The 26525-nt window shown below is 34.9% G+C and overlaps 2 protein-coding genes across 3 annotated transcripts in view; one reads left to right on the top strand and one right to left on the bottom strand.

The window, feature by feature from the left end:
• Positions 1 to 409: 409 nt before the first annotated feature.
• Positions 410 to 5417, bottom strand: LOC132545381 (12S rRNA N4-methylcytidine methyltransferase-like). Of its 2 annotated transcripts, none has more exons than XM_060209063.1 (6): positions 5361 to 5417; positions 3651 to 3942; positions 3026 to 3162; positions 2439 to 2633; positions 1718 to 1912; positions 410 to 1258 (listed from the first exon to the last, which is right to left on the bottom strand). In XM_060209063.1, exons 2-6 carry the CDS (start codon positions 3918 to 3920, stop codon positions 847 to 849), a joined length of 1209 nt encoding a protein of 402 aa, XP_060065046.1. In that variant the 5' UTR covers positions 3921 to 3942; positions 5361 to 5417; the 3' UTR covers positions 410 to 846. The 2 variants fall into 2 exon arrangements, with proteins under 2 accessions (XP_060065046.1, XP_060065045.1); XM_060209062.1 differs by lacking the exon at positions 5361 to 5417 and adding an exon at positions 4822 to 4906.
• Positions 5418 to 5606: 189 nt separating this feature from the next.
• Positions 5607 to 26525, top strand: part of LOC132545382 (CD151 antigen-like) — a 42661-nt gene continuing 21742 nt past the window's right edge. Inside the window, exon 1 of the mRNA XM_060209064.1 lies at positions 5607 to 5720. Coding sequence (XP_060065047.1) covers positions 5655 to 5720 — 66 coding nt within the window. The 5' untranslated portion in view covers positions 5607 to 5654. The remainder of the gene's footprint in view (positions 5721 to 26525) is intronic.

Below are 26525 nucleotides of genomic sequence, written 5' to 3'. Positions count from 1 at the left end.
GCTTATGACAGTGTAATGGTGACCCCACACTGTGAACTACAACAGCTGAATTGGGAAATGGATGTTCAAATGATGTTTATTGCCCACTTATTTATTCTATTGAAGTTCAGTAAAATCATATACTTTCATCGGGCTTGAATTTCAAAATCCACAAGTACTAAGATAATGCATATTCGTAACTGTTCACCATTTTGTGGACATGAATTCATTGATTAAAAGTATCCACAAAATCCACAAAAATAACCTCCCACAAAAAGATTAATTACTGCCCAGCTTCTAAACAATGTCCAATGCAGAAGTGACTGATATTTTAATGCATATGATTTTGTTATAAAGATAGCCTGTAGCCTATAGCTGAGATATGAAATTCAGTACAGCCTACTCTCAAATACATTAACACATAATGTCATTTGAAACTGATAATGACAATTTTTTATTTCTGTTGTAAGACTACCACCATGACACATCTTCCTTGGTGATTTAAATTTGCTGTGTCATCAAGGTTTCAGGCACGGATGTTGTTATACCTTGGATGTAATTAAAATTATCACTTGCCTCCACAAGATATAAACAGATCACCATGGGCATCAGCTACAAGTTATCTCACTTTTAACTACAGAAATTTTCATTAGAAGTTATATCTTTTAAAGTTTAAAGTTTAATTGCTATCTAATTTGTAAGTTGACTTTCACCTTTTCTCTTTTGTACAAACTTAATTTCACACCAATTTATCAACAAAACATCTTATTCACAACATGTGAATGCCAAAGATGACTGAAGTAAAGTAAGTTAACAAACAAGTAAGGTGTCCAGAATCTTGCATGTAGTTCATGTTTATGTTCATCCTTACAGACTCTTGACTGCAGCACGCAGTTTGGCAGATCGTGCTCGTGGATTCCTTTCACATTCAGAAGATGACGGTATAAGGATTCGTTTACTGATAGGTGTCCATTGTTTGTATATAATCTGTTCAAGTTCAGTGGTGGATGCCTGCTTATATCGCATCTGACGGAGACTCAGATTTGGCTTAGCATCCAGATCTATATCATGAAAGTGCCTTTTCACAATACGGTCCTCTAGGGATTGAAAGGTCAAGGCCACACAACATCCACCTGGCCGGAGATAATAGTGAGCCACTTCCAGCCCATTGTTCAATTCATTTAACTCATTATTGACAAATATTCGGAGTGCCATAAATGTTTGTGTTGCTATGTGTGTCGAACGCCTTAGCTTGTCTTTCTTGCTGTATTGTAAAACACTGCAAAAGAAACACTTCATGTCATCAATAACCTATAAAGCAAACATACTTAATGTCTACATATCTTTATTGAATTAAATAACAAAATTATATTTACCTCAGTGTATTTAACCCCCCTGCCTCTAGTCAGACACTTGCCACTAGACTAGACTAAAATGAAAATTCCTATTAGCAGAGGCTAGTAAGGAAACCTAGTTCCAGTTGCTCAGAGATTGGTCAGTTAACTTGTGGTTAGTGAAATTTTTCAAATAACATGAAATTCAGAACATATATTATTATATCACAGCTGTAGATTTATTGAGGCAGTTAAAATTGATATATTTGGGAGTGCCAGTTTTCTTTTGAAAGTCCTTGTTTTTCATTAGCAACAATTTTTCATGTTTCACTAACTACTGGTTTACTCTAACCAAGCATTCAGCAACTTGGCCATGTACTCTGAACTTCTGTTTTGCCACTTACTCAGGAAAGGCACTGGCAATGATGTCTGCCAGTTGTTGTGTGCGGGAGATTTGACCAAAAGCTGAGCGTGACTCCACAATGGCATGGGCAATTTTCATGGCATTTTTCTCTCCACTGTATTTTTTGATGATGAGGCCTAGCTCCTGTTCATCAAAACTGTTTACAACATCAGCTGCTGTGGGTTCATTGTTGTCACTATGGTAGAGGACAGAAAAAATCAGGACACAGGTTACAACTGTTATATTATGCCATTATATTTCATATTAAAGGATGTGACATAATCATCTGATAATAAGCTTATGTCACTATCACAGAAGAAATCCATGAATTATCTGCAGGAAATTTTACCCCAACCTTGTGAAATCAATGATATGTGGTTATCTTCCTTTGCCAATCACTGCTTGCACCATCACAGATCCTAGATAAGTAAAGGATTCAACCTCAAAACCATCGAACTTCTACTCAGATATCTAAAGTCTGCTAATCCTGTTTATATCACAAAAGGACGTCAAGATATGCAAAAATGGGTTCAATGGAGTTATCTCCTCTTAATAACCTGTTGTTATCACTATCAGAGAGTTCTAAAATTTCAAGCTTTCCTCACTTCTTTACTTATGTGGACTGCTGTTGTATCTTTGCACATCATTTGACAAGTATTGTATACCTAAATTAAAGCAGAAAATTCTAGACAAGTGATTATATCACAGATGTGTTAATTTACCAGCTTTGATCCATTCTCATATCCAATGGGCCGTCTACACTAAGAGCAAAGCCTCGCTCTCCCTCGTCAAACTGCATGGATGATGCTCCAGCATCAAACAGCACACCATCCACTGTCCCAGGCATCACACCCAGCTCAGGAAGAATTGTATGGATCAATGAAAACTTGGAGTGACATGTCATGACCTGACCAGGGCTAGAAAAAAGAATTGTAGTAAGTGTTAAGGTAGGTGGTAGGTGGGAATAATTGTAATGTTAGGAAAAAGTGTAAAGGTAGGTAGGAATAAGTGCACAAGAGACTGGAATAATAGGTGGACAACTTATCCCAACTGAAAAAAAAACCTAATATCTTGTCATTTTGTGCTGCTTTATTTTGAACCTATTTAATATTTGATCAGTCTACACTTGACAATGGCACCTATAGTGCTTCGCCAATTTGACCACATCACTTTCAACACTGCATATATAATCACAGTATAATTACAAGAAGCTAGAACCACTGTCACTTGACCATCAAAGGCCATTGTAACCTAAAACTCAACCATTCTACCTGAAGCTCTAATTGATAAATGTGCCTGGTTGTATTACCTGTATCTGTTGGCAAGTTCCTTGGCAATCTTGATGGCTGATGGATCCCTGTCTACACAGATAACTTTAGCATCAGGGGCCCGAGCCAGTATCTCTTTTGTGTGACCTCCACCTCCAAAGGTCATGTCAATATAAATCTGTATGTTGAAGATTTTAAAATTTAATCCTTATATAAAAAGACAAAAGAAATATTTTTTATGGTAAAATAAATCTTAGAAAAGCACTTGGTCAAACAGTTTCAAATCATGTTTTCATGAAATTATGTATGTGATGTCCCTTTGATTACCAATAATTCTGAAAATTATTTATTAATAACTCTGAAAAGATATCATTGGAAAAAATGAGGAATTAACCTTTTAACCATGCCGTATTAAAAGAAGTTTATATAAATAAATAAATGAACTTTATTTTTAAAGAACTGCAAAGTACTTATTTCAGCTTATATTAATCAGTCTTATTGGCATGAAGAGAAGCACGAGTGATCTCAATGTAGGAGGAATTAGAGTACCTGGGGAAACCCCACATGGTCAGGAAGGTGACCAAATACTTTTTCATGTCAGACCCAGGATGTTTAGGTAAAAGGCAAGTGTGCCACTCAAACACCATTTTCCTAATTTGTGTATACCTGGTTATCTTTTGGTTGGAGATGTTCCATCACTTCCTCTGCCATGACTGGAATATGCCTTTGATGATCTTTAACCCTATCACAGTCTACAGGTCCAGGTGAGGTATCACTTGGAAGGTCAGTATGTAAGCCTGCAATCTGTAATAGATTTGGTTTATGCCCTATTCCTCCATGGCATCTTCTTGCCATTTGATGAAATAGTCGTCGTTGACAGTAGGATCTGAAACCCATCCTGCTCACCATATGAAGCGTAGTTCTAGTAGACAACATCAAAATGATCCAACACTGTTACCTATAACAAGAATTGAAGGTTAATAAATAGATTGTTTTGTGATCCGTAATTGCAAAATTTGGGGAATATCTGTAGGAGATAGTACATGCAAGCAAGTTTGAAAGAAAAAATATTTTTGAAAAATAATTCACACAAAATAAAACTTTAAATCAGTAAAAGTACAGCAATTATTCTGGTTGATTCAATGAAATTATGAGTTATTATGAATTAGTACTGATGCTTAATGTCAAAAAGTTTCTGCTTCAGACTGAATCCAGAACTTCTGGCTTGCTAGTCTTACCCTCCAATCCAGCTAAAGATAATTCTTTCTAACCTAGTTGCATATTGCAGAACAGTATTTATCTGGGTTACATTTATTCCTTGTAAAAACATAAGAATTTGATAAAATCAGCAGTTAGCGTATTGTTAAAAAGAAATAATAAAATGATTAAAGCATAAAAAATACCAAGATTTAAAGAAATGCATGGGTGGAAAGCTGAAGAAATCTGTGAACAAGATTGGAAAGAACAAAGTACAATATTCATTTTTGAAATATTGCTGAATCAAAATGCTGTTCATGAACACACATGTTGTAGTTTTAAAGCCTACCAAGTTAAAAAAAATTGGTTAAAAATTGTCATAGTAATAAGCCTACCAAGCGTGAAAAGAAACAGGAGATCACCAAGCAAGATTAACATGATAAGGGACAATAACTCTTCCAAATACATTTGAATCAACCTGCTGCTCAGCAAAACACAACTTTATGTCATAGTGATGAACCCAAGTTTGAAGAAGATTAATAGAAAATTGTGGGAGAAGATCTCTGGACAAATAAAAATTCAGGAGGGACAGATAGACAAACAACACCATATTCATAAAATTGCTATTATATTTTTTTACCTTTGAAACTATAATTCTGTGTAGGACTGTTGTTTTCGTGTACATATAGACATAATTCTGCATACATCAATGTCAGTTACACCAGGGACATATATACGTCCCTGGTTACACAAAGATTTACAGTTTTACATATACAATGTTGAAATGTTGCAGGAAACTATAATACAAGACAAGTGTCTAAATATAAGTTACAATTCATCACATGAAATCCTCTTTTGCCTTTCTTCATTCTCAACAAAATGAAGCTTGTAATTTAAGACACATAACATGTATTCTCTAATACTCTATATTGTATGTTATCAATTCTCCAATCTAACAGTACAGTATGCGCTTCACAAAATGCAAGCTTTCGACACAATGGAGTATGTTTGCTGACATGTTCCTTAATCCATTTATTTTTCATTTCTGTGAGATAATTACAACATTCATTTCACAACGAAGTAGTACAGAGTATAAGATATACTCTATTTATTCCGAGCTTTGCCAGTGGTTATGTACACAGCTTGTCAAACATTTGTTTACAAACATAGCGAACGTACAGCATTTTGTACTGTGTAAGGCCAGTTCAAATTTAGCAGCGGAGAATGTAATTTAATATGCATTAGTTCATATTTAACCTTCTTATGATATCACTGTGAGCCTATTTTCCGTCTTACTAATATGAAACTTACCCTCACATGGGACTTTTTTGTGTTGTTTGGTTGTGGTAGGAGTCCGAGACGTTCCGAGACAGCGACGGTGTTGACCTCTGCTGTCACAAAGGAAAACTAAAGCGGAAGTAACACAGTGATACAAGATTCTTATGTGAAATGTAGCAGTAATATACGTTCAAAATGAGGTTGGAATCCAAAGTTTGCTGTTTGCGGGTTTTGTCTGCTGTTTGTATATCATTAATTTGGGTATGTATTTATCAGCATTTATCATTTACTGAAAAAACATTTGCTTTTTCCATGTAGTAGAAAGCGAGACTTTTGTTATGGCAGTAGGTTCGGTCTGGCAAGGCTTTCAAGTTTCATGCTTGGAGAGTGTTTATCACTGGAAAATCGATGAGAATAAATTAGCTTGCGCTCTTTCCTTTATGATAATTATTTTCTTGAATATATAATGTCTTTCTTACAAAATAGGTCCGTCTCCAACTGTGTTTTGATATCATGAAAACATTTTCCTTTTTAATAAACATATCGCCGAAAGGCAATAATAAAGGTTATTGCGTGGAATGACTCAGTCACATATGTCGTGTTTAAAAACGAAAAAAAGTATTAGAGGGTTTTTCAAGTGCTTTAAAATGTTCATCCTCAGTTAAGTGGATTAAATGTTTAACTTTAGTGAAAAAAATCATGTTAATTTTCATGGTTGATTGGCAATAATATCCCACTGACATAATCTGAATGTCATGAACATTCATCATACATATAGGATTACATACAGGATATGAATCAATGATGACAAGTTGCTTTACCATTCACAAATCATGTCACATTTGTGATTTCTACCTGCCAGGCCTGATATATCCACCCACTTCATTATAGTGATACAATATACAGGGTAGTTTGACTATTTATAGATATCATACCTGTAAAATATATTACAGTAATGAATACAAAGAAGGCATATATAAGACACAAATTAGCCAAGTGCAATTGTTTGGCAATGTAATTGATTTTGTTTTTCATTGTAATTAAAAAATGTCAAAATTGAGGAAAATTGACTATTTATTGTTTTAATCTCATAATCAGTTATTTTCAATACATGTGTAAACTTTGATTAATGGACTTTAAGAATTTCACTTACTTACTATTTTTGTATTTGACGGTGGCCCATTTCCTTTTTCTGCCTTATATAAACATGTTCATTACAAGGATATTTTTCCAATGATTTTCAGGAATCATTTGAAAGGTCAGCATTCCTATATAATTAGAATAGGTTTATCTTCACTGTATTTTTGAGGGAAACTATATGTAACTTACAATTGTACCTTTGTCTTTGTTCAGACATTTATATAAGATTTAAACAATAAATTCTATATTTAGAGAATCGATACAGGTGCCATAGTATCACATATATTTCTGTTAAAAAAATTCAACCAAGTTCTTCATTATCATTAGTAGGTTTTTTATTATATGCTATTGCAGGCATTTCAGAAAGTCATCAAATAATTATTTTTTATTGATATCTGAGTAACACAAGAAATATATTAAAATCCTAAATGTGGACCCGATTATTTTTTTATGAGGAAAAATTAAGCTGATTGAAATGAACAGATGGATTTGATCTTCATTGAGGTCCATCCGCTTGGAGGGAAACACTATGTGTACATACAATGGATCCGACCAGGTCGTTTGGAGTGTTCATATATAATATGTTTACATTTAGGTAATGCCACAGTTTTATTAGACGCCTGGGAAACCCACTGTACAACTGGGCATATGTTCCCAATATAATTTTCTCTTTGTGGCTTTTCATACCCTGACTATGATTTCTGTGGTCCTTGAAACAAAATGAATAGCTCAGATTTATTGGTCCCATGCAATACGTAGGTTATGGGAATGGCTATATATGTGTTGACAATCTGGAGACAACAGATTTATATGGAACAGACACATCAACAATCTATAAATCAATGACCTGTATATTTGTACAGGAAATTGAGTACCACTGGAAACAAATATCTACAGGGCTTGACTGTAACTCTCATTAATAATACAGGTATCTCATGATTTATAATATGTTACTACTAGTAAACACCAATAAAGTTGACTAATGCCATACATTCCACACCTATTGTCATGATATAAATATAATTTTTAATGGATTTTAGATAAAAATTCAGGGACAAGCAAATGAGTATGCCCCCACCTCCTAGTCCCAGACCTCCATGAAAGCAAAATGTATGAAAATCATTACCATTTGTTTTATGTTATTTGTATTTTTTTTTTTTTTAAATTGTCTAGATTTCTAACACAAGATGTACATTGAAGAAATATTTTGTAAACGTGTATAAATTGGAAAAAAATTGTATATTGTATGATAATAAATAATATAATCAAACAAATTATATGAAAATTGAAGCAACAGCTGCAGGAAAAAGTAGAAATACATTGTTACATATTGATATGCTGACATACTTTGTCCTGAAATAGTCAGAGTAATTGAGCTCCTGTTAGGCTGATGTAGAGAAGCCCATATACTTCTAAGTACCTCAAATTGCCATCCCCTGTAAAGTGATAAGCTGCAATAGTCTGGATCTACTCACCCAGTAGTTTAAACCCTTGTATGACACTGATCTGAAAGATGGTGTGCTGATTAGTGTTTATCTATGATAGTTTGTTCAAGATCACTGCTTCTGTGTGGTGCCACTGATAATTCACATTTTAGACAGATATCTCATTCATCAAATTACAGCAGAGAAAGCTAGTTATTACACAGGAAATGACAAGAAGTACAAACGTTTCTGCTACTTTCAGAAGCTAATTTAGACTTTTACAAAAATTGCATTAAGAATTTAATCCCACATCACTAAATCGTAGTTTTGTTTCATATACGCTGGGCTAGAGAAAGAATATTTGTGCCATTGTTTGTGGAATGTAGACGGTTGGTATCTGGTTTGTTAGTCTGCCATATCTGTTGTATAGTTACATTACTGTCATGTTCCTGTATTTCCAGTCTAATTTCTCAGTATACTGTTGTAAATATATATCTATAGCAGACATATATGTAGAACATATCAGTTGATCAGACATTCCCATTGTCCATTGCAATAAGGATGGAATACCTGTTGATGCTGGCATCACATAACCAGCTCATTAATGATATACCAAGAACTTTGATTGCAGTAATAATGAATTTATTTACAGATACACTGTATACACAGTACATGTAGGTATGTTGTTTCTCAGAAATGTAGACATATTGTGATGTCATCTCCAACATAAATGTATATGTTATGATGTCATCTTGAACACCAACTTGTTTATTTCATAATGCTATCTGAAATCCAGCAGCTGGCCCACATGAGAATGTTATGTGCTTGGTAACCACCTTGGCCACCTTTTGATGCAAATTGGTTCTTTTCCAATTTTATTTTTTTACTAATTTTGAAGAGATTTTCATTCAATTTCTCTCAAACTGAGTCATAATGACAAGCAAACACGGTTCTTTCCACCTGTAGAAGTTAAATTGCCTACAATAATCTCTTCAGAGAAGTAAAGTTTTCCAGGTCGACAAGTTACCCTTTTCCTCATCATCTTGGTTTCTGTTATAGTTTTGTATGTTATTTTGTTTACAAATCTTGTCATTGTTCTAGTTCCTGCATGAAAATTATATACCATTACTGTATGGTGGTATGTTCAGACTTGAAGAAGGCTCGTGGTATACCATGGCAACCATTTCATTATCAACTTTTACTTGATGAAATCAAAATCTGTTTTACTGATTTGGAAATAGTGTTTTTATCTATGTTTTTACTTCTAGATATATAGACAGCTTATCTAGAAATATTTCTTACTGTCTTCATAATTCTAATTACTCCTGTTATATTCCCTAAATTGAAATGTTATCTGAAGTATTTAATGTTGACTTAATGGATCATCAAAATATTTCAGGGGCCATACAGTCTAGAAAGAACAACAAAATGATTTTGTCAATTTATTTTTTCTATTGGATTTATATAAATTTGATGTCTTGAAATGTTTTACTTATAATATTATCTAGAAGAGCCAACTTCATATATTTTCTTCGGGTTTAAAATTCACTTTTTTTTTTAAATTGCGGTCTTTTGATTTAAGGAGTAAATATAGCACCATGAATTACTTATACCAATTTTAAGTTGTTGGGTATATGGATTTTGGTATTAAGAGGACCTGCGAAATCAAGGAAAATAAATCCCCTGTGAAAATTAGTGAATTTACAGTATACATGACACCAAGAGCACTACAGGAGTAACATCTGGTAGTCATTGGTATTTCACATCAATGTTATGTTAACCTTGGTGTATATATTGTACCATTATCATAACATAAAACCATAGGCAACTCTCTTACACGCTGTTTAGTTTTTTAATTTATTTCTGTTAGAGTGTTAGATTGACTGTATTTGACATATGCATAGACCCTGTTGGCTGTGGACCAGTAAAAATGTACCAGTTCTTGATTCAAGTTAACTGTCAACAGAACTACCCAGATCTGCATCAAACAGGCTGCTCAATTAGTTTACTGTAGCAGAAATGTATGATGAAACATTCATCAGAGTTAAACATACCTATTTTGCTTTTTAATCAATAAAGCAGAAATAACACTCTGGCTAAAGTATCAAAGTGTATTCACCTGACTGTGATGTGTTTTGCTAAATTAATGTCTACAATAAAATAGACATAACTCTTTGTCAAACTGGAAACGTTCTAAAGTAATCTGGTCAGTTAAAATACCTTTTGTACTTGTTTATAGATTTACTAGAGATATCTGGTCAGTTAAAATACCTTTTGTACTTGTCTATAGATTTACTAGAGATATCCGGTCAGTTAGAATATACTGTACCTTTTGTACTTGTTTATAGATTTACTAGAGATATCCGGTCAGTTAGAATATACTGTACCTTTTGTACTTGTCTATAGATTTACTAGAGATATCCGGTCAGTTAGAATATACTGTACCTTTTGTACTTGTTTATAAATTTACTAGAGATATCCGGTCAGTTAGAATATACTGTACCTTTTGTACTTGTCTATAGATTTACTAGAGATATCCGGTCAGTTAGAATATACTGTACCTTTTGTACTTGTCAATAGATTTACTAGAGATATGCGGTCAGTTAGAATATACTGTACCTTTTGTACTTGTCTATAGATTTACTAGAGATATCCGGTCAGTTAGAATATACTGTACCTTTTGTACTTGTCTATAGATTTACTAGAGATATGCGGTCAGTTAGAATATACTGTACCTTTTGTACTTGTCTATAGATTTACTAGAGATATCCGGTCAGTTAGAATATACTGTACCTTTTGTACTTGTCTATAGATTTACTAGAGATATCCGGTCAGTTAGAATATACTGTACCTTTTGTACTTGTCTATAGATTTACTAGAGATATCCGGTCAGTTAGAATATGCTGTACCTTTTGTACTTGTCTATAGATTTACTAGAGTAACATAATAAACAACAGGCTGCTAATGGTTATTATATATAATATAGACAATGTTTTACATTTATTGTCATTTCAATACTGAGATCAATGACAAGTATATATCTGTGAGTGTCCTTCTAGACATTGACTTCATCAGGTTATATCTGAAGTCATAGTATATCTGTGAAAGTCCTTCCAGACATTGATTCCATCAGGTTATATCTGTGAGAGTCCTTCTAGACATTGACTCCATCAGGTTATATCTGAGATCATAGTATATTTGTGAGAGTCCTTGGTTCCATCAGCTTATATCTGATATCAGGTTATATCTGTGAGAGTCCTTCCAGACATTGATTCCATCAGGTTATATCTGATATCATAGTATATCTGTGAGAGTCCTTCTAGACATTGATTCCATCAGGTTATATCTGAGATCATACTATATCTGTGAAAGTCCTTCCAGATATTGATTCCATCAGGTTATATCTGATATCATAGTATATCTGTGAGAGTCCTTCTAGACATTGATTCCATCAGGTTATATCTGAGATCATAGTATATCTGTGAAAGTCCTTCCAGACATTGATTCCATCAGGTTATATCTGAGATCATAGTATATCTGTGAGAGTCCTTGCAGACATTGATTCCATCAGGTTATATCTGTGAGAGTCCTTGATTCCATCAGCTTATATCTGATATCATAGTATATCTGTGAGAGTCCTTCTAGACATTGACTCCATCAGGTTATATCTGAGATCATAGTATATCTGTGAGAGTCCTTCTAGACATTGATTCCATCAGGTTATATCTGTGAGAGTCCTTGATTCCATCAGGTTATATCTGATATCATAGTATATCTGTGAGAGTCCTTCTAGACATTGACTCCATCAGGTTATATCTGAGATCATAGTATATCTGTGAGAGTCCTTGATTCCATCAGGTTATATCTGAGATCATAGTATATCTGTGAAAGTCCTTCCAGACATTGATTCCATCAGGTTATATCTGATACCATAGTATATCTGTGAGAGTCCTTGATTCCATCAGGTTATATCTGATATCATAGTATATCTGTGAGAGTCCTTCTAGACATTGACTCCATCAGGTTATATCTGAGATCATAGTATATCTGTGAAAGTCCTTCCAGACATTGATTCCATCAGGTTATATCTGAGATCATAGTATATTTGTGAAAGTCCTTCTAGACATTGACTCCATCAGGTTATATCTGAGATCATAGTATATCTGTGAGAGTCCTTCTAGACATTGATTCCATTAGGTTATATCTGAGGTCATAGTATATCTGTGAGAGTCCTTGATTCCATGATCTCATATCCATTGAAGTACCATTCCTGTGCCATGTAAGCGTGTCATACAGACAGCTGATTATGTGGCTATAAACCCTGATCTGTAAAGAAAACCCATGTTTCTGAAAGCTTATTTTCAATATTTCCATTTCTTTCTGTATCTTGATCACACAGACTTTCACTAATACTGCTTGACTGCCAATCATTTGTTTGAATATTGATATGAAGGAGTACATCTGTATATTGATATGAAGGAGTACCTCTGTATATTGATATGAAGGAGTACCTCTGTATATTGATATGAAGGAGTATCTCTGTATATTGGTATGGAGGAGAATCTCTGTATATTGATCTCTGTATATTGATATGGAGGAGTACCTCTGTATATTGATATGGAGGAGTATCTCTGTATATTGATATGGAGGAGTACCTCTGTATATTGATATGGAGGAGAATCTCTGTATATTGATATGAAGGAGTACCTCTGTATATTGATATGAAGGAGTATCTCTGTATATTGATATGGAGGAGTACCTCTGTATATTGATATGAAGGAGTACCTCTGTATATTGATATGAAGGAGTACCTCTGTATATTGATATGAAGGAGTATCTCTGTATATTGATATGAAGGAGTATCTCTGTATATTGATATGAAGGAGTATCTCTGTATATTGGTATGGAGGAGAATCTCTGTATATTGATATGGAGGAGTACCTCTGTATATTGGTATGGAGGAGAATCTCTGTATATTGATATGGAGGCGTACTTGTGTATTGGTGGGGGGGGGGGGGCTGCAATAGCTTTTACTATCAAGCAAACGCAGCCTGATCAGGTGGAGATTCAAGGTGTGATTCACACTCAATCCAGGGCAAGTTTGTGTTTGAAGCTGAGAACACTGACTTTCCTGTGCTGTGTGGTTGTGTCCATGGTCATCACAATTTACTCTGAATTACTGTGGATAGCAGCTGTGCATCAAACCTCCTACATGAGTTAAGTGAGGAATTAATAGCTACTGCAAGGAGATTCTGCTTCAAAATCCTCTTAACAACTAATGCACATTGGTCTCTTCAATGATAAGGCTTGGTGTGGTTTAATCTGTTAAGGTGGTAGGAAGGTATGATATAGAGATTTTGTGGTTTTGACTATACAATGAAATAATGACTACATCAAGAAAAGCAGGTATATGCTATTTGATAGTGAATCCATGGAGAATGCAATTTAATTTTTTCAGAACAGTGAATCAAAATAATGATTTTTCATCAAATCAAAACCAGAATTTAAATAACACACTGCTTAAATGATAAGTGCCACATCATGAACCAGTTAGATGCCATCATGAACCAGTTAGATGCCATCATGAACCAGTTAGATGCCTTCATGGCTTACGGAAATCATGACATCTATTCTATATATATAGTCTTCATGTGTCTACAGTCATTTATTTTGTTTGGACTAGAAAAAGTAGTTACAAGTGTAGAATCATCTTCATTAGTCAAATTGTATGATCTTCCTACTCCTCTAACCCTTGGCTAGCGACATAGTATTGAACATAAGTTTCAGCTTTGGGAAGGGGCTTTCTGCAAAATAATACAAAAACCTCCATAAAAGACAGGCATCATGTTTGTATGACACAATTTGATAAGGATTAAAACACAGATGTGGCTAACACTACAGCAGCCCTTGGGGGTTTGTACCCCCTAAAAAATTGGTTTTATATCCTGATCATTAAGTGCAATGGCCCTAACTGTAATATCTTAGGAACTTCAGGAATCAATTTTTCATGTGAGCCAGGTTGATCATGTCTCAAAAGACAATGTCAATTAATGCAGGTTTCTCTTGTGTTAACTTTTTGTAGACAGAAAAAATGAAAAGGGAAATGTAGATTGTACTTAATTGTAGATATTAGAAATCAAACTTAACAAGATATCAAACTACATGATACTTGTGTGTATACAAGAGCAGCCCAGTGCTTGGTACAGAGTGGCATTGAGAGGAACAGGTTATGGACAAAGGAAGTGCACACTTGTCGGGTTTGTCTCCTCGCCAGATTAAATGTCGGGCATATCATGTCTAAAACATCAAAAGTCTAGAACCTTATACCAACACTTCACATAGATCGCTGCACAAGGGGTCTGATGTTTATGGAGGGCATTGAGTAATGGACTAATGTACATGTATACCTTCATGAAAATTCTCACATAAACATTTAATTGTGTGTACATTGAGTCTAGGTTCATATCTGATCATTGAAATAAATTTATGTTTTAGTTTTTGTTAATAGAAAAAGTATGTATCTGCTTAATGTTAGATAAAGAATAGACAATAGAATATGTATTGTTTAAACATGTAGGTATTTACTGGGATTTTGAACATTTTTACATCTAACCATAATCAGCCACCTTTCACCAAATTTAAGATTTCAGACTGCATGATGTAATGTGTGGTTACAATTGATAACGTTCTTTGTTTGTTACCAGTATTAACTAAACCCTGATCTCTGACTGAATACGTTATTAAACTGTTATAGATTATTGGTCACCAACTTATTCTTGCTGAGTACAAATACATGTGAATATAGCATACATCAAATACAGGAAGGCATACTTGGTGTTATTAGGTCAGTGAAGAATGTGGTATATGATGTTCTCATTTATTTCCATATTACAAATGCTAACTTTCCATCACTTGCTTGGGGTCCATTGACAATAAACTGGATTTCACATGGAATTCTTCATTCTCAGTGCTTAATCTCAACCATTTAAATTGAAGGGTGAGGCAAGTGTATATAGTTTCACCCCTCTCCATGATACCCCCCTCCATACCTCTCTCCATGTCTCTCCTCTCCATGTCACTCCTCTCCATGTCACCCATTTCTATGTCTCCCTTCTCCATGTCACCCCTCTCCATGATACCCCTCTCCATGTCACTCCTCTCCATGTCACCTGTCTCCATTTCACCCCTCTCCATGTCTGCCGTTTCCATGTCACCCCTCTCCATGTCACCCGTTTCCATGTAACCCCTCTCCATGTCACCCCTCTCCATGTCTCCCTTCTCCATGTCACCCCTCTCCATGTCACCCCTTCCTGTCCTGTTTTGTCACATTCTAAATCATTGTTATCACTATGGTGACATCATTTAATGGAATTTTTATCAAACTTGATACAAATATCAACTACAACATTACCTTGGATTTGTTCCTATTTCAAGGTTCCAAGGTCAAGGTTCCAAGGTCTATGTTGCCATTACTCTTTCTAGAAATTTCTTTAACATTGATGATTGTATGCATAGAAGTAGGGGCATTCATATTGTTTATATATTTTCTCCCTTATCAAAATGTTCTGAATATTTCTTTTAAACCTGTCAAATTTGAATATGTTTTGATTAAAAAATGATGAGTTCCAGAATGAAGCAAGTAGAATTTCAACATGAAATTTTAGCAACTTGATTATCAAACAAACCCATGTGTTGACTTATAAGAAGGAATTGATCCTGTTTTATGTTCTAACACTTAGATATGATTATGGAGAATCATTAGTGGAAACACACCATTCGTTCAGGCTGCTGAGACTTGTTTCATTGGATACCACTAATGTCTTGTGGACTCTAAATTAGCCGTCACTGAAGGCAGAACAATTTTTTGGAAGTCTATGTAGAATAATTTCTTGTAAATGGATATTCCTTCCAGATGGTTTTACAAACACATCAGCACCAGAGCTGTTATATTCTCGTAAAACAGGTCCACGCTCCAGTGCTGAGCCTTAGGGAAGGTTTCTATTACATCTATCTCCCCAACACACACAAGACTGCAGCCAGAACAGCACTATTATTAATATTACACTCTGCTATCACCAGAAACTACAACAAAGGCATCTTATGCCTGTATGTTTTATAAAATGGTTTGTCATCAGAAATATGCACACTGCTTCAAAAAAAATGTGTTCAGACCGCTCTTAATAAGATTGGGTCTTAAGATTTTCAGACACAAACGTGATTGTTGCATGAAGTAGTCCAGCTGTGAACGCTTACTAAAAGACTTGGAGAAAGGACATGCCCTGCAGCTGATTGTTTTACAATTGACATAGTAGGGTTGTTATTTACTTACAGCTAGGCAATAGTCTACCACTCGAAATACAAGTGATAGTTGACAACAGTACTGTTAATCTTGTTCATATTAATTATATGAATGGGAATTAGCAAGTCCAATAGAGATATATACTTAGTATGTATTGCTGTCACAATCACATGAGTTACAATCACTTTCTTATTTTACTTTATTGTAAGCTCTCCACAAGAAAAACTTACTGTGCATCAAATGATTTTTTTCATCATTTGCAATTTACCTTAGAAAAATGAAAACATGGATATCATTGAATGATGTTAAAGCATTATTATAGGTAAACAAACAAAAACATATATCTAAAGTAGTGTTACATTATGAGACTCATCATTAATAACACAAGATCCTGGTGCTCATAAGCACATGCCTGTGAGTATCATGATTGTGGTTTACCAATGACGCAGGAGACACAACAAATCTAGGAATTACTTATACACTATGATAATAAAGTCTTCAGTCGATGTGAACATTTCAGTAGGACCTTGAAGTATTCTTTGACAGGTTATATATTTTTGAAGATATAGTATCAAAAGCTGAATTGTGGTGCAATCTGACTGTATTTGTAGGAGTGGCGCCATCTCGGGGATGTCTCAACGTGGTGGCCCACTTGATAAGGACTCCGATAAAATCTCAACAATTAAAGGCATCTGACTCAACAGCGCTAATTTGAGAAAGGAAACGCAAAAGAAAAAATAAACGATTATGATAAGATCTTTGATGAGTTCTCGTTCTTAAATGTTATAAGAATGTTGTTTTATATGATTGTGTGGAAAAGACGAGTGATATTTATAAATGATACATTATCATATACACAAAACTTGAAATGTACGAGACATCACCATGAAACCGTTTCGTAACAAAATGAATGTTTAGACTTGTACTATTCATTACAGTTTGTTACTGATCCTGGATATAAAATAAACATCCTCCTTATTATATATCTATATAGATATGAATTTTCTATTCAAATATAAAAAATATCAAACACAAATGTTGAGCATTAGACATATCTTACATTTATTCTGTTCAACCAAGTAAGGATTGGTTGAATACCCGAATAAGAATGTTGTCAAAAGTCCGTACTTATTCTTTAGTCCTTAATACTACTTACAACCATACTCCATATCTGTAGACTTTTGAATGGCAGGGTCCTTAAAGAACGATAGATTTTATGAGCATGAAATATAGTCAGATGACAAATGGTAACTATAACTTTCTTTCATTTTTCGCAAATATTTTTGTACTTCTGGCAGTATATACAATTAGAAGGTGTAATGATTTTAGACTTAGTATTCAGGTCTAAAATTGTTCTTCAAAAATATGTACCTGGTATATTAGAGATGTAGACATGTCCATTAGCAGTAGGTGAAAAACAGCACAGATTTTGGGATGAGCTAGACCCCCTCCCCTTCAGGTCTAAAATTGTTCTTCAAAAAATGTACTTGGTAGAGATGTAGACATGTCCATTAGCAGTAGGTGAAAAACAGCACAGATTTTGGGATGAGCTAGACCCCCTTGCTGTCTTCACTTAGCTAAAGACGAAGCATGTGTGCGTCCAAATTCAAGTAGACCTGTAATTACCTGTACACAAATTACTAGATTGGTGGTGTCTTCTCTCTGAGACATTCCGTGTATATGGATGCTGATCTCGAGTATGATTGACCTTTATGTGAGACAGTTCCTGGATCAGTGTATTGATCCAGAGCAGTGTAGGGGAACAGCCTCACGTTGAAGCATGGTCAGATTTATTCCGTTTTCAGTAAAAAAAAATTACATGTTCATTGCGATGTTGAGCAACATATTTATCAAAAAAAAGATCAAATGAATGTGATGTGTTAAAAGGAAGATTTTAAATCTTACAATGCAGAAAAGCAAATTACTGTGGAAATCAATATATACATGTATATGGAAATGCTGTGTATTTGAAATTTATTACAGCGTACTTTTCTCAGGAATTATGTAATTAAAGTTCAGTTCAACATAAGAATATGTAAGAAAGCTGTAGGTGCCAATGTGACCTGTATCAAAAACATGTACAGTACACATGTACAGCAAGATAACTATACTGAAATACAACAGGCTTGCCTATCTCCTTTTACTTCCAAGTTAAACTCCAGGATTTCCTCGGGGAAGGAAGGTGGTTCAGCATCTCTACATGACTCCAATACAACTACACTTTCATTTCGTTTGAAATTCAAAGTTAGAATAAAATCAGTATCAGAAATGATTTTAGTCGCTGCAAAGAGCCAGCTGGCTTAGGGTCCATGAAGTGTGTCTGGTAACTACCCACATCTATTTTAATTTTAGTAAAAATACCAATGAATTCTATGATTAGCTCATTTCACTTTTATAGGTCAGAGATAAGTGTTTGGACCCTCTTTACTAGTCTTATATATTATCAGTTATCATCCAGTTTCATCTGTCAATTGAGATTATAATTGTTTTCAAATCTCATCTTTTTGAAATTATCATTCTGATTTCTTTTCACTATGCTTTCAATTTCTAATAGATAAGAATTTCAAGAGTTTTGTCCCTTTTTCTCTTTTAAATATCTTTTTCTTACAAACAAAACCAAGTGGCTCTCTTCATAGAAATGGCTTAAAAACATTTGATGATATATATTTAGAAGTAATATAGGCCTCTTGACAGCCTGTCTGTATTTTATTCATATTGCATGACATCAACACATTAGTTTTGTCAGGTGGAATATAAACATTAATGGACAGGAAATTCTGAATTTTGAATGCCTGTATTATACTGAATCTATAAAGTCAGAACTCTTTTCTGAATTTGTTTATACACAGTAGTTGTTATTGGGCCACAGTTATTACCAATTAAATGGAAAACTAGTGTATGAAATGACTTTTGATTGATATCAGTTGGTGCATGTAACCACAGCTATGTATGTAACAGTGTTTGGTTATCTGACCCATTTGCTACAGAAGCTTTTTGCTAAAATTGACTAATTAGAACCATTTATGTCATGTCAAACAATTGTGTGAGTACATTAATACCAGCTATTTCTGCACAGTTAATATTTATTTAGTTGTGCTATGACCATCATGTCATACTCTGTATAATTCTGTTCAATCCAAATTTCTTCCTAATATTTTATAGTATATAGTCCATAAATATGTTAGTGATAAAATGAAGATGGTTTGACATGTTGAGACATTTGTTGGTCTGTAATGCTGATGCTTCTTCAAGTATAAATCCTACATGTGATCAAGCTGACCAGGACACATTAATTCTACAGTGAAGAACATGGTACGCTAACATCAGAGGTGACAGCTTTCCATGGCAGGGGGAGGTGAAGTATTGATTTCCAGAGATCCAGTTCTGGTGGAAAAAATTATAATACTACAGTACTGCCATATCATAATCTCTTATACTTTCTCTCACAGCACCCACTGTGATAACTAAACACTGCCTGCTATGATACCAGGTTTTTACTTGGTATAAGCTTAAGTCTCTCAACACTATCGAATAATTGACCAAAACTATTTTCATTGTCCGTTATTAAGGCCTAACCCTGCCCTTGATTTAGATGTTATGTATTAGCCCCTGGGCTTGATGTCCTGTAATAAGCCCATCCACTGACCTTGAGTTAGAAGTTTGTATTGGCCCCTGGGCGAAATGTTCTGTAATAAGCCCATCCACTGACCTTGAGTTAGAAGTTTGTATTGGCCCCTGGGCGAAATGTTCTGAAATAAGCCCACCCACTGACCTTGAGTTAGAAGTTACGTATTGGCCCCATATTGAACCTGTTCAATTTATAAAAAAAAATATGCTTGTGAAATAAATTTGAATTATCAGAGACATAGCCCCAAATCATGATGCAGTATTTAAAAATATGCTAGCAAGGCTGAAAACCACCAATTAGTGAAGACAATGGCTTGTTAGGCGTGTTAAAAAGCATGTAAATTATGATATGGCTATCTTTTGAAAAGAAGTGCATGTTAATAAACTGTTATGAAATCTTAATGTTCACTTTGTTCCTCATCACAGTCGATATCACAATGAAGAAACCATGTGGGCTCGAAAAAAATCACGTCTGGCTGTGACAGAGTGAGCATTGAAATATCAGTATACAGATTGTAGACTGAGACATAAGTCTACAGATCAGTGTTTATTAAAACTGTCTTATTAGTGTTTATGAAACTTATCTATGATTCTTACAAGTATTTGTTTGACATAATACATAGGGACAATTTTGGCATGTGTAATGTGTAATGAAAGGTTGCTCTTTGACAATACTCATGTTGTCATGCTGGGCTACACATACAAGTACTTGTAATATACAGTTGTCAGATGAGATGGTTCGAATGTGAAGTGTTAGAAAGCAAATCACTTAAGTGAAATGTATGTGTATAATTGGCAGTATCAATTGCTTATGATGGTCAATTATAACTCTCTTTCTGTAGTAGTTACATTGGATGTGAATAACTGACCAGATGGAGTGATTGTTCGTACTCCACTATACCTGTAAATAAGTATCCATTCCTACGATCTCACTAAGTGTTCCCATTAAGTGTTCTCACAAAGTGTTCCCACAAAGTGTTCTCATAAAGTGTTCTCACAAAGTGTTCCCACAAAGTGTTCTCATAAAGTGTTCTCACAAAGTGTTCCCACAAAGTGTTCTCACAAAGTGTTCTCACAAAGTGTTCCCACAAATTGTTCTCACAAAGTATTCTCACAAAGTGTTCCCACAACTAATTGTTATTAAAAAAATCGTGTCTTCAAACTACTGGCATAATGGAAACACAAAAACAATATATGTTGTTGTCAAAGATTTGTAAATAACTTTTCTAGACATAATTTAGATGATGAACGTCTTCACCCATTTTTTCTAGACATTTTTAGAGCGTGAACCATCTGTAGGACCAGATAATCATATTGAATAAATATTTAATTCACAATTATATATAGACTGTTATATACCATGCGTGTGCGCTGATGATAAAAATACTAAACTCAAAATGACAAAAATAAAAAAGATCATGAAAATGTTCAGGTAAGTGATAAAGATTTTCAGGTCCTTCCGTTAAATATTAATTATATCAGTTGTTCATTATTTGTTATCTAAATGTAAATTTGATTTTTATATTTAAATAAAACAGAAAATTCAGTAAAAAGAATTAAGGGAACCTTAAGATTCAATGTATTGTCATCATTTTAAAGTATTAAGTAAGCTTTGTAATATCAAAACAATTAGTCAGCGTATTAGATAAACTTGTGGCTTAGCTGGTTTAATTGACAAAGAACATACTTCAGCATTACTGCTTTTGTCTTTTCAATCAGAAGTTGAAGAAATTCCTCACAATAAAGTGTGATTTGGCGACGGAAAATTGATCACCTCAGTGCTGTAATCACGCTTGCTGTGCGACAACCACATTTTATAGTCTACTGAATTAAATTGCCAGGAAAACCAAACATGTTTACACTTCTGTAGAGGAACATCTACGTTTCAATCAGTTTCAGTCAAATTGAATTCTGGGCAATCTAGGAGTAATTGAACCTTGATCCCTAGAGAACAGTATTTCCCCATAGCTGCTTATTGTTTCTGTGCAACCGTAATTTCAGGTTTTGCATTTTTTCTGGGTCTATAGCCATTGGCAATCCGACAGCGCATCAAGGAGGCGACAGGAATGACCAGCTTTGTCCTTCTCTTCCACATATTGATCCAATAGATTAAAGGCTTTTTTTCTCCGCAGCTTGAGACTTCTGTCGAACGTAATTTTCTTTTTCTCAAGCTTGAGACCCTGTGGAGCATAATTAACCACATTGGGATGTTATATTCTTGTCCGTTGGCTTGAGACATACAACTTGATGAACAGAATTTTTACCTTCCAGTGAATATGCTGCATAAGGAAGCTACAGGTTGTAGAACAACAACTCAAATCTCAGCTGTACTCAGGTTGTTATGTACTAAACAACATGTCTTAGTTGTAGACTGAGAATTAGGATCTAGGAACTACAGCTTGTAAAGTGATTTTGGTCTGAGATTTATCTAACATATTTATCTTATATATAATCAGTCTGGGACCTAGTGTAAAGTGTGACTCCAGGTGAGACCAGATGTGTTATGTATAATCAGTCTGGGACCTAGTGTTAAGTGTGACTCCAGGGTTAGACAAGATGTGTTATGTATAATCAGTCTGGGACCTAGTGTAAAGTGTGACTCTAGGGTTAGACCAGATGTGTTATGTATAATCAGTCTGGGACCTAGTGTAAAGTGTGACTCCAGGGTTAGACCAGATGTGTTATGTATAATCAGTCTGGGACCTAGTGTAAAGTGTGACTCTAGGGTTAGACAAGATGTGTTATGTATAATCAGTCTGGGACCTAGTGTAAAGTGTGACTCTAGGGTTAGACCAGATGTGTTATGTATAATCAGTCTGGGACCTAGTGTAAAGTGTGACTCCAGGGTTAGACCAGATGTGTTATGTATAATTAGTCTGGGACCTAGTGTAAAGTGTGACTCTAGGGTTAGACCAGATGTGTTATGTATAATCAGTCTGGGACCTAGTGTAAAGTGTGACTCCAGGGTTAGACCAGATGTGTTATGTATAATCAGTCTGGGACCTAGTGTAAAGTGTGACTCTAGGGTTAGACAAGATGTGTTATGTATAATCAGTCTGGGACCTAGTGTAAAGTGTGACTCTAGGGTTAGACAAGATGTGTTATGTATAATCAGTCTGGGACCTAGTGTAAAGTGTGACTCTAGGGTTAGACAAGATGTGTTATGTATAATCAGTCTGGGACCTAGCTTAGGGTTTCCCTCCAGCGTGGGATCAGATGTGTTATGTATAATTGGTCTGAGACCTAGTGTAAAGTGTGACTCTAGGGTTAGACAAGATGTGTTATGTATAATTGGTCTGAGACATAGCTTAGGGTTTCCCTCCAGCGTGGGATCAGATGTGTTATGTATAATCAGTCTGGGACCTAGTGTAAAGTGTGACTCTAGGGTTAGACAAGATGTGTTATGTATAATTGGTCTGAGACATAGCTTAGGGTTTCCCTCCAGCGTGGGATCAGATGTGTTATGTATAATTAGTCTGGGACCTAGTGTAAAGTGTGACTCTAGGGTTAGACCAGATGTGTTATGTATAATTGGTCTGGGACCTAGTGTAAAGTGTGACTCCAGGTGAGACCAGATGTGTTATGTATAATTGGTCTGGGACCTAGTGTAAAGTGTGACTCCAGGGTTAGACCAGATGTGTTATGTATAATCAGTCTGGGACCTAGTGTAAAGTGTGACTCCAGGTGAGACCAGATGTGTTATGTATAATTGGTCTGGGACCTAGTGTAAAGTGTGACTCCAGGGTTAGACCAGATGTGTTATGTATAATTGGTCTGAGACCTAGCTTAGAGTTTCCCTCCAGCGTGGGATCAGATGTGTTATGTATAATTGTGTAAAGTGTGACTCCAGGTGAGACCAGATGTGTTATGTATAATCAGTCTGGGACCTAGTGTAAAGTGTGACTCTAGGGTTAGACCAGATGTGTTATGTATAATTGGTCTGGGACCTAGTGTAAAGTGTGACTCTAGGGTTAGACCAGATGTGTTATGTATAATTGGTCTGGGACCTAGTGTAAAGTGTGACTCTAGGGTTAGACCAGATGTGTTATGTATAATCAGTCTGGGACCTAGTGTAAAGTGTGACTCCAGGTGAGACCAGATGTGTTATGTATAATCAGTCTGGGACCTAGTGTAAAGTGTGACTCCAGGGTTAGACCAGATGTGTTATGTATAATCAGTCTGGGACCTAGCTTAGGGTTTCCCTCCAGCGTGGGATCAGATGTGTTATGTATAATTGGTCTGGGACCTAGCTTAGGGTTTCCCTCCAGCGTGGGATCAGATGTGTTATGTATAATTGGTCTGAGACCTAACTTAGAGTTTCCCTACAGCGTGGGATCAGATGTGTTCTGTACAATTAGCCTGAGACCTAGTGTAAGGTGAGACTCCATCCTGACATTATATTTGCTAAGTTTAACAGGTCCTAGAATTAGTGTTGCCGGTAACTCATTTGTAAAACGGATGTATAGATGAGCAGGTACAATTGGTCTGAGACCAAGTGTAGAGCTTGTGACTGGGTGAGCTAGGTCTAATGAGTAGCTTGTAATTTATGGCTTGAGTTAGTTAATCATTGCCATAAAAGCCTGAACATTTTCTTTGAACTGTGAGCTTCCCATGCAAGCCTCAGCATGTTTTAACCTGTATTTAGATACAGGCATAAATGACGTCATGAAATATTCATTGATCAAGGACTCGGAGCATTAAGTGCAAACGTTACTGCAATTATGCTTTTTTTTTATGATGCTCACCACCAAAGTAAAACCTATTGTTTCAAGTATTTTCTGCAGAGATAACTTGCTGTACAGGGTATTTTGATACTGCTTTGGGCATAAAGAGTGATATATGATGACACAGTGTTACTGTGTGGAAGATTTTATGTAACAGCTTTTTACATCAGCATCATCATAAATATGTACAGGAATACAGGCATGGGTCATTATTCTATCTGAAATGGTTTTGGAGATAGTTTCGTTGACTTATCTATAACTGTTTTGGTCCTTTTCAGTAAATTAAAGTCTTCCCAACAAACGTATACAATAGTAATGATGTTCTGCTTGTATTCTCTAAGTCATTCATTTACTATTTACAACATGTATTACAGGGGCTTTGTAATGGAAAGGTATCATAGAGCAGGATACTACCTCGGAGAGATGCTAGTTATGACATCACTCTTATGACATCACAATGTAAATACCATGTTGAGAATTATTTAACCCTATTGTATACTCTGTCTCATTTAACACCCAGAACTAGGTTAGCTTTACTCCTCAATAATGTAAGTCCTTTTCATTGATGAAATAATGTCAGAGTATTCTAAATTATAGAAAACACTGTTCAGAAATCAATTTGTTTCTAGATGTAAATAGTTACATAAATATAAAAACCGAATATTAACATGGCAGCTAAAATTCCAAATCACAACCACTAATGTTTTAAGCCTTGCGGCCATCTTCAGATGATTGCACTGATGCCACAGGTACGTTACATAGTACCCTACATTATGATGTATATATGAACAGAAATGACATGTTATGCAAATGTACATTGGTATGAGTTATATACAATGTATATGTATAGTATTTACATGTATATAATGTACCAGTGCATATAAAAATCAACTTTTTAAAGAAAAAATCATGATTTTAAATCATTAAAGAAGGTAATACTGGTATTGTTGATTCATATGTTGTAGGTCAATGAAAGACAACTTTTGTTTCATTTGCTTATAAGATACTGGTCAAATGTCATGATTTTTCTGTAGGAATGAAACAAAATCCATCATCCTTGTCTTTGGAACTTCTGCAAAAAATTCATACTTATATATACAAAATAAATATTTACATTCCTGTGGTATAATATAAGTACACTTGACAGTATATATCAAGTTTGTGTTTCAAAATGTTGGTCCATTAAAGATCAAATATCTAACACATGGTGTGTAACCAGTATCCTGATACCATTAGGTTTTGATAACTTTGTAGATTGACCAAACTTTTCTAGTCTCATTTAATCAGTCTACTGTTAACTTTCTATTAGTCAAAGAAATTCAAGTTTGAATGAAGAAAGCCAGCTGGCTATAGATTGTTGTCAGTTATTTATATATAAATGGTTGAGTGTTACTCTGACTAGAAGTGTACAATGTGTAGTATCATACTGACCTGAAATCTTATCCTTGGTGTGTTTAACGTAGATATATTCTGATTCTGTACAGATATAGATTTGAAATTGATGCTTTGGAAGAAACTGTTGACAAGATACACTCCAGCTACTTGTAATTAAATAAATGTACTTGTTATTGAACTTTGAGGATAGCTAGTTTCAAATTGTGCCCCCAGCATCACTAATCAGATTTTATTGAATCTAAACATGCATGTCAGTATGAACTAGACTGGGTATATCTGTGTTTAATGCCAGATTTACATCTATGTTGTAGGTAAATCAGTTTATATAATTACACTAATTCTAGCAGCACATCTATGTTGTAGGTAAATCAGTTTATATAATTACACTAATTCTAGCAGCACATCTATGTTGTAGGTAAATCAGTTTTAGATAATTACACTAATTCTAGCAGCACAT

Source organism: Ylistrum balloti, unplaced genomic scaffold, assembly GCF_031769215.1.
Source record: "Ylistrum balloti isolate Yb309-2 unplaced genomic scaffold, AGI_CSIRO_Ybal_v1 Utg369846, whole genome shotgun sequence".
NCBI classification, from domain to species: Eukaryota; Metazoa; Mollusca; class Bivalvia; order Pectinida; family Pectinidae; genus Ylistrum; species Ylistrum balloti.
The sequence above is the reverse complement of the archived record's forward strand: the minus strand, read 5'-3'. Positions and strand labels throughout refer to the sequence as shown.

What these genes read in the sequence shown, in the direction of transcription:
- LOC132545381 (XM_060209063.1), bottom strand. Translation starts at nt 3,920, where the DNA reads ATGTTGTCTACTAGAACTACGCTTCATATGGTGAGCAGGATGGGTTTC. An exon ending in GAACTTGCCAACAGATACAG is followed by an intron (nt 2,634 to 3,025) that starts GTAATACAACCA and finishes TCTTTTTTCTAG; the next exon opens with CCCTGGTCAGGTCATGACAT. An exon ending in ATGAGAATGGATCAAAGCTG is followed by an intron (nt 1,913 to 2,438) that starts GTAAATTAACAC and finishes CCTCTACCATAG; the next exon opens with TGACAACAATGAACCCACAG.